The 14,887-nt window shown below is 38.9% G+C and overlaps 1 protein-coding gene and 1 pseudogene across 2 annotated transcripts in view; one reads left to right on the top strand and one right to left on the bottom strand.

Annotated features, from left to right (window-relative positions):
* Positions 1–14,887, bottom strand: part of CTSK (cathepsin K) — a 29,524-nt gene that overhangs the window by 1,324 nt on the left and 13,313 nt on the right. Inside the window, exon 8 of one of the 2 annotated variants that reach the window (XR_011565691.1) lies at positions 472–596. Coding sequence is in view for 1 of the 2 variants with exons in the window: in XM_019956138.2 (XP_019811697.1) it covers positions 14,742–14,841 (100 nt within the window). In the remaining variant the exon portion in view is untranslated. Of the gene's footprint in view, positions 1–471; positions 597–13,423; positions 14,842–14,887 lie in introns of those variants that run through there. The other variant, XM_019956138.2, reaches the window with a different exon arrangement.
* Positions 4,601–4,933, top strand: LOC139182126 (cAMP-regulated phosphoprotein 19 pseudogene; annotated as a pseudogene).

Here is a 14,887-nt window from a genome sequence, read left to right as displayed (position 1 = left end):
TTACCCAGATTATTTTGAACCAAATACTAGACATCAGGTTATTTCACATGTAAATATATCAATGTGTATCTCTAAAAGATAAAGACTCTGAAATAAATAAAATTCCAATACCATTATTACATCTAATGTTCTCAAACATGTCAATATTTATATTTCCCTATCTTAAACATTAAAAAAAAGTTTGTTCTGAGTTCCAAATACAGTCTGAACATTGGAAACCTTTGAGTTATTTTTGTATCATTATGAATTCATGGGTTTAACCATATTTTATGTGCTTCAATTCAATGCAGCTTTACAGTTAATGTTTCTCGTATTGTCCCATCTTCGGTCAGTGAAAACATTCAAAATGGCTTCTGAGTCCTGAGTCCCTATATTTGGCACGACATTAGTGCTCTTTAATGGACTCTTTTCTAATATGACAGACCACGGCAGGTTTATGTTGAACACTCCCAGCCCAGAGAGCTTTCTTACCCCTTTCATCTTGGAGGACACAGCTCACCATGTGTTCACTGACAGCCATATATGAACCAGGAAGGGAGCCTCACCAGACAATGAATCTGCCAGCGTCTTGATCTTGGACTTTCCAGCCTCCAGAACTGTGAGGAGATAAATTTCGGTTGTTTATAAGCTTCCCAAGTGGCTCAGCAGTAAAGAATCTGCCTGCCAATGCCGGAGATGCAGGATACATGGGTTCATTTCCTGGGTCAGGAAGATCCCCTGGAGGAGGGCATGGCAACCCACTCCAGTATTCTTGTCTGGAAAATCCCATGGACAGAGAAGCCTGGTGGGCTACAATCCCATGGGGTTGCAAAGAGTTGGACATGACGGAGCGCACACACACACACATTTATAAGCCACTCCGTTTATGGTATTTATAGCAGTCAGACTAAGGCAGCTCTTCTCATACATAAATCTTACACTCAAAGCAGCTAGCTTTCTTCATGTTTCAAGGACATTTATGCTTATTATCCTCTGCACTTTTTCCACACTTTATTATTTTAACAGTCCTACCTAATGTTTGTTGGATGCACCAATTACATGCCAGTGAATGTGCTATGTGCATGCGTGCATGCTAAGTCACTTCAGTTGTGTCCAACTCTTTGCAACCCCATGGATCTTAGCCCACCAGGCTCCTCTGTCCATGGGATTCTCCAGGCAAGAATACTGGAGTGGGTTGCCACTTCCTTCTCCAATGTGCTATAGTCTTTGTATATTATTATTTAATCTTCTCACTGCTGTGAGGTAGGATGATTATTCTCCTCATTTATAGCTCAGTTGGTAAAGAATCTGCCTGCAGTGCAGGAGACCCTGGTTTGATTCCTGGGTCGGGAAGGTCCCCGGGAGAAGGGATAGGCTACCCACTCCAGTATTCTTGGGCTTTCCTTGTGGCTCAGCTGGTAAAGAATCCACCTGCAATGTGGGAGACCTGGGTTGGAAAGATCCCCTGGAGAAGGGAAAGGTGACCCACTCCAGTATTCTGGCCTGGAGAATTCCATAAACTGTATAGTCCATGGAGTCACAAAGAGTTGGACACGACTGAGTGACTTTCAATTCACTGTCACTCAACAGAGGGGAAATTCAAGTTCTGAGAGGCTGTATATTTTGCCTTTCAAAACCTGGTATTGCTGACCTGGGATTGAAGTTTAAAGTAGTACTTTTCCAACAAATCATTTTGCTTCCCACTTTCTGGAATTTCCTTCCCCATCACTGCCTTTTGAAATCCCATTTCTCCTTCATGGCCCATCTCTATCCAAAAAAAATCTTTCTTTATCCCTAGCTTAATGTCTCTTTTTGAGTCTCTACAGTACTTGGAGGCTCTGTTGTGGCAAACTCATAGATTCTGAGACCAGAAAAACCATTCATCATTCTCTTAATTCTCTATCTAATCTCACAATTATTTGTATATTGGCCATACAAATATACCAGTTGGGCCATACACATGTACCAGCTGGTCCCTTAAGTACAGAAACTAGGTGTACCTTACTCATTTTTGTATCCGCCATAGTATAGAATGCAATGATACAGTAGGAACTCAATAAATATGTACTGACATGATTTAAATTATTTCAACAGCCTTCAACCCAATCTACCTTGCAATTTCATCCTGTACATCACTACCAAGTTGTTCTCTTAAGACACATTTTTTAAAAGTTTATTATTTCTTTTTTGGCTGTGTTGGGTCTTTGTTGCTGCACGCAATCTTTCTCTGGTTGTAGCAAGAGGGAGCTATTCTCTAGATGTGATGCTTGGGCTTCTTATGGCAGTGGCCTCTCTTGTTGCAGAGCATGGGCTCTAGGGCAAGCAGTCTTCAGAAGGCATGGTGCACAGGTTTAATTGCCCTGCAGCATGTGGGGTCTTCATGGATCAGGGACTGGAATCTGTGTCTCCTGTATTGGCAGACAGATTCTTCACCACTGGACCACCAGGGAAGTCCTAAAATGCATTTTTATCGCACCATTTTTACAAATGCTTTCTGTAGCCTGCTGCATTGTCTCACAATCAATTAAGAGTAGATTTTTAGAAATGTTCACCCTCTGCTGTAGTCAAGTTGCTCTTGTGAGCCCCCACATTACACAGTCATTTGTGTCTTTCTGAAATGGCTCTCTCCACCCCTTGACCTCTCTACCTTGCAAGTTCTGCTTCCCAAATATTGCCTTTCCTGGTCTTCTCTGGCTACTTCACCATCTTCCATTTCTATATACTTTTTAAATTTAATTTTTATTGTATATTAGAGACAAGTTGATTTACAATGTTGTTTTAGTTTCAGACGTACAGCAAAATGATTCAGTTATACATATATTCCATATACTTTTAAGAAACAAATTGTACCATGCAATTCTGAACTTATTCTCTATTTCCATCACATAAGATAGTGATGCTGCCTTGGGAATACAGAATCCTGTCTTATTTTGTATTGTTTTGTTTAATACATGTTTAAGCAAAAACTAAGAAATATTTATTGGATTAATTTTCTAATTATTATCTTCTACATGTTTTATCTTCACTTCTGATACATCACCCATTTGGCCGTGTCTTCTGAGGCTTTTTAGCCAGCCTCAGGTTTGTCTGCTTCTTTTGCTCCCCTCCTGGTATAGAAAAGTCTATAAACAAACATACTATTTAAAAACATTAGGGGAATACGTTATTACATAAGTCTACCCTTGTGTACACTTGCTGCATGTTATAAAATGAAGCTCACCCTGCAACCTTCCAAACCTGTAAACTGGATTTTTGCACAGTAGTCTCCTTTGAAATGGGGCATACTTGTTGTTGCACATTTAACTACAGTTTTGTTTTTTAGAGAGGAAATCTGCAATAGTACATTATTAAATCTCTAGCCTGCTGCTTCCCTTCCATCACAGATGAGGAAACAGCTCCAGAATGATGCCAAAAAGGGAAATGAAAGCAGAATAAGGAAGCCTAATGCTTTCTCCAGGTTTTAAGACACCACCCCGTAGGCTTATGCACCCTGAAAGCCAGCTGCTTCAAGTTTCTCTGAGGAACTATCTTACGTGGTTTTACAGAAAAAGACTGATTTTTAGGATGATACCGATGCTAGTTTTACCCTCTGTTAATTTACCCAAGTGATTAATTTTGTGCTGGGAATTTAATAACAGACATTATTTCCATAGTTAAAATAGTTCAGTTGTTACTGACCCTTCTGTCCCAGAAGTACACAAAGGTAAGAAGAATACACTTAATAGGGACTTCCCTGGAGGTCCAGTGGTTAAAATTCCAGGCTTTCACTGCACGGGGCATGGGCTTGATCCTCAGTTGGGGAACTGAGATCCCACATGCCATGGGAACATGGTCCAATATCCTCTCATACTTAGTACAGTATGGGAGACTAGACAATTAATTAGCTCTATGTCAAAATTATCCAGTTTACATTTTCTGAAGAAAGAAAACAGGATTCTTGAAGCACTGAGGAAAACAGACATTTTATATTGAAAATCTACAGTATTCCTAATACTTCCTATATAATTATCTGCTTGGTGCATTATTCTGAAAATATTTGATCCAGTAGACATCCCCCATTGTCTTGGGTGCCCACCTTGGTCACTTGGCAATGTGTGCTCAAAGAAAGAAGGTTAATTTTACCAAGATATCAAAACATTACTCAGGAGTACTGGGGTACCAAAAACGAGACCCTTCCCTCAACAAATGTATAACAATTGTGACACACTTGATGAGTTATAATCAATTCCAACTTAAGTCTCAGAAATTTGTCGGTAATAATGAAGTACCAAAATTTACAAGTGATACATTTAAAATTAATTAGATTCAGGTTATCTCTGTAATAGCATCACTTTGAAAGAATATATGTACATTCCAATATGCTTTCTGGGGGAAGAAAGGGAAGTTTATGGATAGCTACCAGAGACTGACATTATTTCGTGAGTGTACCCATGGAAATGTGTCACAAGCAATAGATGTGAGCAACATCTGTCTTCTCCACAGGAGTGGAGAATATTAGAGCTAAAGCATGTCTTACAGTGTACATTATTTGTCTATTTCACCAAGCCATCATTTCCCCTTCTTGTGGTAATATCATCTTTATTTGAAATCAGGCAGAGCAGGACAAGGGGGAACAAGCAATATGTTCAAGGAAGTCTCTGAGGCAGCCTCCACAGAGAAGCAGAAGGAATTGGAAGATAAAGTGACGAGTCCAGAGAAAGCTGAAAAAGTAAAATTAATAGCAAGGGATCCTCATCTGGGACAAAAGCCTAGAGGTTCAGATTTTTTAAGAAAATGTTTGCAGAAAGGGAAAAAATACTTCAATTCTGGGGATTACAACATGGCAAAAATGAAGAACAAGCAACTTCCTATTGCAGTTCCAGATAAGACAGAGATCACTGGCAACCACAAGCCTACTCCACAGGATCTTTCTCAACGAAAGCCTTGCCTTGTTGCCAGCAAGCTGACTGGCTGATTAAAAGAGCTGAACTGCGTGAATCTTCTAATTTCCTTTATTTCTGTGCTGTTCAATTTATTCAGAAACATAGGTCTCCCATTATTTCTCCTTAATATGTTACTTCTCCACTTTTAGTTTAACAATGCACTGATGAAAAGAACATGTTAGTGTGCAATATAATCTGCTTGAAAATGATTGTATGTATTGTTGTTCAGTTGCTAAAGCATGTCCAACTCTTTGGAACCCCATGGACTGCAGCACGCCTGGCTTCCCTGTCCTTTACTATCTCCCAGAGTTTGCTCAAATTCATGGCCATTGAGCGGGTGATGCTATCTAACCATCTCATCTACTGTCGCCCTCTTCTCCTTTTGCCTGCAATCCTTCCCAGCATGAGGTCTTTTCCACTGACGTGGCTTTTTGCATCATGTGGCCAAAGTATTGGAGCTTCAGCAACAGTATTCAGGGTTGATTTCCTTTAGGATTGACTGGTTTGATCTCCATGCAGTCCAAGGGACTCTCAAGAGTCTTGCTGTTGTCTAAGTCATATCTGGCTCTCTGCCACCCCATAGACTGGAATACAGCCCCACCCATCAATAGATAGGCTGCCTAGTCATATTAGCTCACACGCTTAGTCGCTCAGTCGTGTCCAACTCTTTGTGACCCCATGGACTAAAAAAAAAATTTTTTTTTTTAAATAAGATAAAACAGGGACCCACCCCCTACCCCCCCCACACACATTGGGTTAAGAGAAAAGCAACTCCCCCACCAGCTCCAGGGGTGGGTGTAGGACCCAAGGCTAGACTATCAGAACTTTGCATCCTCTGGCTATAGTGACTAGGAAAAAAATATTTGGCTGCAGGAACTAGCAGGAGGAATTGAACCAAGGGCTACTGAATTGCTATAGAAACTTGACAAAGAATCCCCAGGCCTATCAGTCTATTGCCTTTCTAGGCTCCCAACTTGTACCACAGCTAAAGCTGAGTAGTCAGTCTCAAGAAAGGGCATTAACTCCATACCTACAGGGGGATCAGTGGTAAAGAATCTGCCTGCATTGCAGGAGACACAGGTTCAATCCCTGGGTCAGGAAGATCCCCTGGAGAAGGAAATACCCACTTCAGTATTCTTACCTGGAGAATCCCATGGAAAGAGGAGCCTGGTGGGCTATAGTTCACGAGGTTACAAAAGAGTCAGACATGACTTAGCAACAAAACAGTCACCACCACCACCTCTGGTATAGCCATGAAGAATAAGAACAAGCAAGATTATCTAGCAGGAAGAACCAGGGGCCAATAAAGAAGATCCCTAGAGAGAACAAATTTGGTGGTTGCCAATTGGCTGGCCAAGAAACTCACTTCACCACCAGGGAAGGGGGAGTCTTCCTTATTCTAGCCCCGCTGGGTATAATGTATGCTATGGATCAACGATAACTGTTCTATTTTTCATCCATTCTCTCCTTTCCAGAATTAGACTTCCATTGTAGTTATTCTATTTTTCTCCACCATTTTTTAGATATGTTAGATATAGACAAGTTTTGGTTGCCAGACCTCAAGGGGCCATATCCAAACTTGATGAGGAAGACAACATACATCAGTCAAAACTCTTCATCTTGAACCTGAACAAAGGATCCAGATAACATCATAGGTTGTCTCACTGGGGAGGGAAATTTGGTAAGCATTTTTTCAATATAAGCATGAATATTTTTTAACCACAACTACTCACCCCTTACTTCCTTTCTAACAGAATTCTAATCTTGTTTATAGAACTGTTTTCCACAAGGCCATGGCCTAAAATGAAGTCAGAGAGGTAACCTGGGACCATAACATGCTTGTAGGTCACTTAAGAATTTGCATTGTATTCTAAATTCACTAAAATATAAGCTCCATGAGGTCATAGATTTTTGTCACTGTCCTAGAACAGTGTCTGGCATGTTAAATACACGATAGTTTAATGGGAGGGCTTTGTGCAGGGCAGTGATATGACCTGCTGCCCAGAGAAGAGACTACAGGGTACAGAGCGTGCAGCATGGAAGTAGGGAGGTTAGTAAGTCTACCACAGAATCCAGGCGAGAAGTGACAGGGATTCAAACTGTGGGCAGGGGTTGTGGTTGAGGTAGAGAAGTGGCCAAAGCACATTTTGAAGACAGAGACAGAATTTTCTAATATGGATTATAAGAGAAACAGAGAAGACAGGAATAACAACAAAACAGTTATTAATAAACATGGAGCAATGTTTGATTCAAAATCACATGGCTAGATAATAAAGCTTTAAATAGTTGCTAGAACTTCTCTCCTTGGTTCATTTTTAAATTCTAGTAAACAATACATAACATAAAATTTACCACTTTAGCTATTTTTAAGTATACAATTAAGTGGCCTTAAGTAAATTAACAATGTTGTGTAATTATCACCACAATCTATTTCCAGAAATTTTTTTAAAACATAGACTTTTTAGAGCAGTTTTAGGGTCACAGCAAAATTGAGCTAAAAGTACAAAGAGTTCCAGTATTTTCCTTTTCCCAACATACTCATAACCTCCCCTACTTAGAAACTGTTCATCATTCCAAACAGAAAACTTGTACTCTTTAAACAATAACTTAGGATTTTGCTCTCTACTCCCTGATGGCGCAGTGGTAAACAATCCACCTACCAATGCAGGAGACGTAAGAGACACTGATTCGATCCCTGGGTCAGGGGGAATCTCTGGAGGAGGAAACGGCAACCCACTCCAGTATTCTTGCTTGAAAAATTCCACGGATAGAGGAGCATGGCAGGCAAAGTCACAGAGTCAGACATGACTGAGAGACTGAACACAGCCAGCCCCTGCCTATACTTCTAGTCTATTTTCTGTTTCTATGAATTAGTCTATTTTTAAATGCCTCATATAAGGCATTTAATGAATCATTTGTGCTTTTGTGTTTGGCATATTTCACTTATCATGTTTGCACTGTTCTTTCATGTTGTAGTATGTATCAATGGTTCATTTCTTTTTAAGGCTGAATAATATTCCATTGTGTACATATATATACCACATTTTGTCTATTCATCTGTTGATGCATACTTTATTTCTACCTTTTGCTATTGTGAATAATGTTGCTAAGAACATTAGTACACAAGTATCTGAGTCCATGTTTTCAATTTTTTTGATGTATATCTCACAGTAAAATTCCTAGAGTAGAACAATATGGTAATTCTATGTTTTACTTTTTACAACAGTTGCACTTTATGTTTCCACCAACAATGTACCAATTTTTCTACATTGTTCCCACACTTGCTATTTTTTGCTTTTTTGTAATAGCCACCATAATAAGCGTGAAGTGGTATTTCATTATTTGATGTGTACTTCTCTAAAGGCTGAAAGTGAAAGTCGCTCAGTTGTGTCTGACTCTTTATAACCCTATGGACTATACAAGTCCATGGAATTTTCCAGGCCAGAATACTGGAATGGGTAGCCTTTCCCTTCTCCAGAGGATCTTCCTAACCCAGGGATCAAACCCAGGTCTCCCACATTGCAGATGGATTCTTTACCAGCTGAGTTGCAAGGGAAGCCCAAGAGTACTGGAGTGGGTAGCCTGTCCCTTCTCCAGGGGATGTTCCCAACCCAGGAATCGAACCAGGGTCTCCTGCATTGCAGGCAGACTCTATCAACTGAGCTATGAGGGAAGCCCTCTCTGAAGTCTGGTGATGAGCATATTTTCATGTGTTTATTGACCATTTGTACATCTTTGGAGAAAAGCTCATTCAAATCCTTTGCCCATTTTTGCAATGGGTTGTTTTCTATTGTTGAGTTGCAGCTCTTTATATATTCTGGATATTATATTTTTAGTCAGATATGTGATTTGCAGACATTTTCTCCTACTTTGTGGGTTGTCTTTTGGCTCTCTTGAGTGATACTTTGATGTACAAAAGTTCTAAATTTTGATGAAGTCAAATTTATTTCATTGTTGTTACTTATATTTGTAGTGTCATGTCTAAGACAAGGTCAGGAAGATTGATTGATTTTTCGATATAAAGAAAAGCACTAAAATTATTAACTTGACATACCTATTCTTTGTAGTTAGCAGTAATTTTTTGACAAGATGTATGCTTGACTATGTGTATTTCCCAGCTAAGAAAATTCATATACATATTTGCTCCTCCCCCTAACTCTTTGGAGCAGTCCCCTTATAGCAACTGAGAGGCTGTTTCCCAGGCTATAGTACTCAGTAAGCTCCGTGAATAAAACGTAACTCACAACTTTCACCTTGTATGTTTTTCCTTAAGTTGTCACAGGAAAGCAGACTTTAGGCTATAAATGCCCAGAAGTGAAGAATCAAATTCCTGAAGTCCATGGACAAACTAAGCTGTATTTTAAAGGTTTTTCCAGAGTATTAGAGCCTGAAAATTCAGCAAGACGGATGTGTACTATAAAAGAATAAAACTGCCCAGTAGTATTATAATATCTGTGCCACTGAAAGTTAATGGGCTGTCTCTTGTAAATTTTCATATCCTCCTCACAACATCTATGAAAGATAATGAGAAATAGAGTATATTATAGCTAAGAGCACTAGGACCTTGGATTCCAAAAGAGCAAGCAGTCAGCCAAATGCAGAGTATGAGACATTCTATCGGACAAATGATCTGGCTTCTCCATGGAATCAATTACAAGAAAAAAAAGTAGGTGTGTGTGGGGAGAGGGCAGGGTGAGGAGGTGACTGTCAACAAATACAGGAGACTTCGGAAATACATGCAATGCATAAAACTGTTTGGATACTAATTTGAGAAAACTAACAGTAAAAAAACACCAGTAAATGATTGGAGAGGTTTTAAAATGGGCTAAATATTAAATGATACTAAGAAATAACTATTAATTTTGTTGGATGTACTAATGGCATGGTGGTTATATTAAAAAATTTCTCACTCAGAGAAATATAATGAAATATTTATGAAGTGATATCTGGGATTTGCTTTAAAACACTGAAAAAAATGAGAAGGGATAGACGAAACAAGATTGGAAAATGTTGGTAATTGTTGAAAATGGTGATGTATACAGGGATTCACTCTACCACTCTTTCTCCTTTCATATATATGTTTAAAGTGTTCTATAACAAAGTTAAAAATAAAAATAAATAATAAAATATGTAAATGGAGAAAGAAAAACAAAACAGACCTGGTCTGCATCCTGGTTCAACCACTTACTTGCTAGGTTACCTTGCAGAAGCTATTTGAAATCTGTAAAATGGCAATAATAAGGGTAGGTAAAGCATTTAACACATTATGGTCTGCATAGTAAAGCTCAATAAATGTTAGCTAATATTATTATGAAAAATAAAAAATATAATTACAGACTTGATTTACAGTAATTTAAAAACTTCTTTGTGTCAAAATATTAATATTTAATTACTGTATGATTTGTAACAGAACTCTGGAAACAATATAGATGTTCATTTACTGAAGTTTACTCACATGAATTATATACATTTTTATAAGGGAATTTCTCACACATCTATAAAAATAATCACGTGCTAAGTTGAGACCTATCAATTCTATTGCTCAGCATCATTTTGGAGATACTATCTAATATAAACAGACAAAAAAGAAATTAGAGGTAAAAATCAAAAAGAAAACAGTAATACTGACTTCTGTGGATGATATGCTCACATACTCAAAAACCTCTCCCCAAAATCAAAAGAATCAACCGCAAAAAGTACAAACCAAAAAAGAATTCAAGGTAAGGTGGTGGTTGTTGTATTAGTCGCTCAGTCGTGTCTTACTCTTTGCAACCCCATGGGATTGTAGCCCACCAGGCTCCTCTGTTCATGGGATTCTCCAGGCAAGAATACCGGAGTAGGTTGCCATTCCCTTTTCCAAAGTATAATGTTACCTGTAAGTATTTTGTGGATGTTCTTTATCAAATTGAATGTGTTTCCCCCTATTCCTAATTTGCTGAAGGTTACGTGACACCAAAAGCACAGTCTATACACGGGAAAACTGCTAAACTGCATTTTATCAGCAATAAAAATCTTTGCATTTCAAAAGACTCTCTTAAGAAATTGAAAAGAAGGGACTTCCATGGTGGTCCAGTGGTTAAGACTCCCAATGCAGGGGGCACGGGTTTGACCCCTGGTTGGGGAACTAAGATCCCAAATCCCATACGCCACACAGCATGGCCTAAAAAATTTAAAAATGGAAAGAAAATTTGCAGACTGGGAAAAAATATCTGAAAATCATACATCTGATAAAGGAGTTGTATGCAAAATATATAAAGAATTCTTTGGACTAAATAAAAGACAACCCAATTAAAAATGGGCAAAAGTTTGTAAGTTCACCAAGAAAGACATTTGAGTGGCTCTTTAGCCCATGCAAAGATACTCAACAGCATCAGTCACCAAGGCAACTCAGACCAAATCCACACTGAGACCCACCTCACGCCCACCAGGACAGCTGGCATCAGACAATACAGAGAGGATGAGGAAGTGAAGAAGTGAACACTCAGCACTCAGGTAGGAATGTGAAATGGTGGCTCCACAAGTCTACTTAAAGTAAGGTAGCTGAGTACAAAAACTAATATAAGAGAAATCAACAGCTTTCAAATATACATCCAATCAGAAATTATATTGGAAAAGATCACATTTAAAGTGCAAAATAATAATAAAAGGTAAACTCACTAGAAAAGAGGTTAGCAAGAAATGGGTAATATCTGTAAGAAGGGCACAAAAGAACATTTGACAAAATATAAAGGCACCTCTTACTCTTAGATAGGAAGATTCAATACTATAAAGAAGTCAGTTTTCCCTAATTAAAGATATAAATTTAATGTCATCCAAATAAAAATACCAGAATTTTAGACAACATGGCAAGCTAATTCTAAAGATCACATGGAAAAAATAGAAAACAAGACTTTTCAGGAAAAAAAATCTAGAAAAGGAGAGTAATAAGGGGAAGACTAATGTGACTAGATATTAAAACATTATTAAATGTATGAAACCAGTTAAGTACAGATATACATATTAAGGTATCAGAATAGAAAATCTAGAAATAAACCCAAATACATATAGGAATAAAATAAATCTTTGCTCACATAGCCATACAAAAGGAAATTTTAAGGGATGTTCTTCAGGCAGAAAGAAAAAAAAAATCAAAATACTAGAAGTGTGTAGGTTTGCATAGAGTGAGGAGTCAGACCTCTCTCAAGCTTGTCTTTACAAACATCACAGAGACTACCTGCAGATTACTGCATGTGCTCACTCATGCCTACACATTTCAATATACTATTCTTGGGGTCTGAATGCCGTTTTACATTCCCAATCTGCTAAATTAATACCTGTGCTTCAGAAAAGTTCAGGAGTAGGAGTTATGCTTCCATTAAATATTCTTTTTTGAGAAGAAATAGAGTATGTATGCAGAGAAGGCAATGGCACCCCACTCCAGTACTCTTGTCTGGAAAATCCCATGGACAGAGGAGCCTGGTAGGCTGCAGTTCATGGGGTCGAGAGGAGTCGGACACAACTGAGCAACTTCACTTTCACTTTCATGCATTGGAGAAGGAAATGGCAACCCACTCCAGTGTTCTTGCCTGGAGAATCCCAGGGACGGGGGAGCCTTGGTGGGCTGCCGTCTCTGGGGTCGCACAGAGTTAGACACGACTGAAGCAACTTAGCAGCAGAGTATGTGTGTGTGTGCTCAGTCATCTCCGACTCTTTGCTACCCCAAGGACTGTAGCCATCAGGTCCCTCTGACCATGGAATTTTCCAGGCAAAAATACTGGAGTGGGTTGCTATTTCCCACTCCAGGGAATCTTCCTGACCCAGGGATCAAACCAGCATCTCTTATGTCTCCTGCATTGGCAGGTGGATTCTTTACCACTGTGCCACCTGGGAAGCCCTAGAGTATGTGCAGAGTCTCCTAAATGTTGACTTTCCATTTTCTTGCATCTCCATTTTGTTCCTCATCTGTTATTTGTTCTTTATAGCACTGCCAGAGGAACACTGCTAACATTAAAAAAAAAATCTGATTGTGTCCTTCTCCTGCTGCTGCTGCTGCTGCCGCTAAGTCACTTCATAGACGGCAGCCCATCAGGCTCCACCGTCCCTGGGATTCTCCAGGCAAGAACACTGGAGTGGGTTGCCATTTCCTTCTCCAGTCCTTCTCCTACTCAAAAATATTTGATGCCAATTAAATGCCTGAATGTTTCTAGAATAAAGTATGAACTTCTTGGGACACCAAATGCTTTCAAGGCCTTCTTGGACTCACCTCCAAACTACTTTCTCTCCTCGGCTCTACCGTGTATATGTGTTTGCACCCCATACTTGCAGCCACTGCAGCCCTTATCATTCACATACATACTTTTCTCCTGGTGCTTTGTTCACCCAGAACCGTCAGCCTCACCTCATCCAACTCTTCACATCACGCCCAATCTCTCCATTCCCTCATCCCCTTCAATCCCCAGTCTTCTCTGCACATTCAGATATTTCAAAGCTTTGTTTTCAATGAAACTGCATCTAAAATATTTTAAGAATGAATGACTCAATCCTGAGCTTCCATAGTTCATATTTATTTAATTATGGTTGATATTATTAGTTGTTTTTATGTCTGTCACTAGTCTTTAACTTTCACAGAAGTCAGGGCCACATCTTACTAATTTGTTTTATCCTGGTAGCTTTGAATACATTGCAAATGACATGGTAATTAATATTGACACAAAAAATAAATGGTTTTTGCACAGCATGAAATAAAGTAGTGCCTGACACATGGTCAGTGTTCAATAAATGTGAACTCTTTCTAGTAGTAGTAATAGATGCTCAAAAAACATTTTGTGAAAAATGGCAAAAGCTCATTGTGCTGATTTACTATTAGCCAGCTAAGCTCTTTTAAAATTGATACTGCTTAGGAATTATTATAAAGAGTTTCAATTTCCTCTTTTGGTAAAAGCAAAAGTTTAGGTTCTCAAACCACAGATATTTTTCAAGACCTAGGTTCATGTGTCACTTAATCTGGTCTCCATACAGATAGAATTAAATATTGAAATCTTTTTATATCCATTTAATCCCTGAAACTTGATACAATTCTTAATACCAAGTAAGCACTAAAAAATGTTAGTGGAAGGAATAAACAAATAAATGAATAATAATAAACAAAGGAATAAACAAACAAATGAATTAGGATGAATTGTTTATGCAACAGAATCTCCAAACTGTGAACACATCATATATAAGGAATATGTTTTGTTCATTTTTTTGTCTCCAGCACCTCGTCCAATATCTGACACAAAATGAATGTTTACTAAACAGCTATTTATTAAATTATAGATAAGCGATAAACACAGTTTACTTTAAAAATGCAAAGAAGGAAAAAGAAAACACATTTGTTGTATCATGTAAACTTGTACCAAAGATTGTGGATAGATATATTAATGGGGTGGAATTTCTACCTGGAAGATAGAGAGGTAAACATGGAGACTGAGAGGTCAGGTCACCTTAGTCCTCTCAAGTGGTTAAAGCTAACTAGTCCCTGTGAATGAGAATCCAGCCTCTCTGAGGGTCTCTAGCCTCTATACAGCATTGGCCTCAGAACAACACAGTCAGGGCAGATGTTGGTCACATCTCTTAGCCTAAGAGTACATGCCTATTAGGGAAATTCTACTGTGGCAACACTGAAAAAATAAAGACCTTGGGTGAAGGGAAGAAAGCAGTAGGAGTGTCACTTGAAGCACAAACAGGGAGACTGAACGGACCATCTCTGTGTCACCACATCTGTGTCAAGAAAGGCACGCCAGTTTCCTTCAAGGTACATAAGCATGTTGCACCATTGTGGAAGGAATGGAAGAGCAGGACGGGGTTGGCTGGTGGAAGTCACATCTTGGGGAAGCTGGCCAGGTTGGCAATGCCACAAGCGTTGTTCTTATTCCGGGCCATGAGGATATAGCCTTTGTTTCCCCAGTTTTCTCCCCAGCTGTAGGATCAAGCAAGGAAAATACTTAGTACCCTCAGTTTATTCA

This window comes from Bos indicus, chromosome 3, assembly GCF_029378745.1.
Source record: "Bos indicus isolate NIAB-ARS_2022 breed Sahiwal x Tharparkar chromosome 3, NIAB-ARS_B.indTharparkar_mat_pri_1.0, whole genome shotgun sequence".
Lineage (NCBI taxonomy): Eukaryota > Metazoa > Chordata > Mammalia > Artiodactyla > Bovidae > Bos > Bos indicus.
This window is presented reverse-complemented; position numbering and strand designations above follow the sequence as displayed.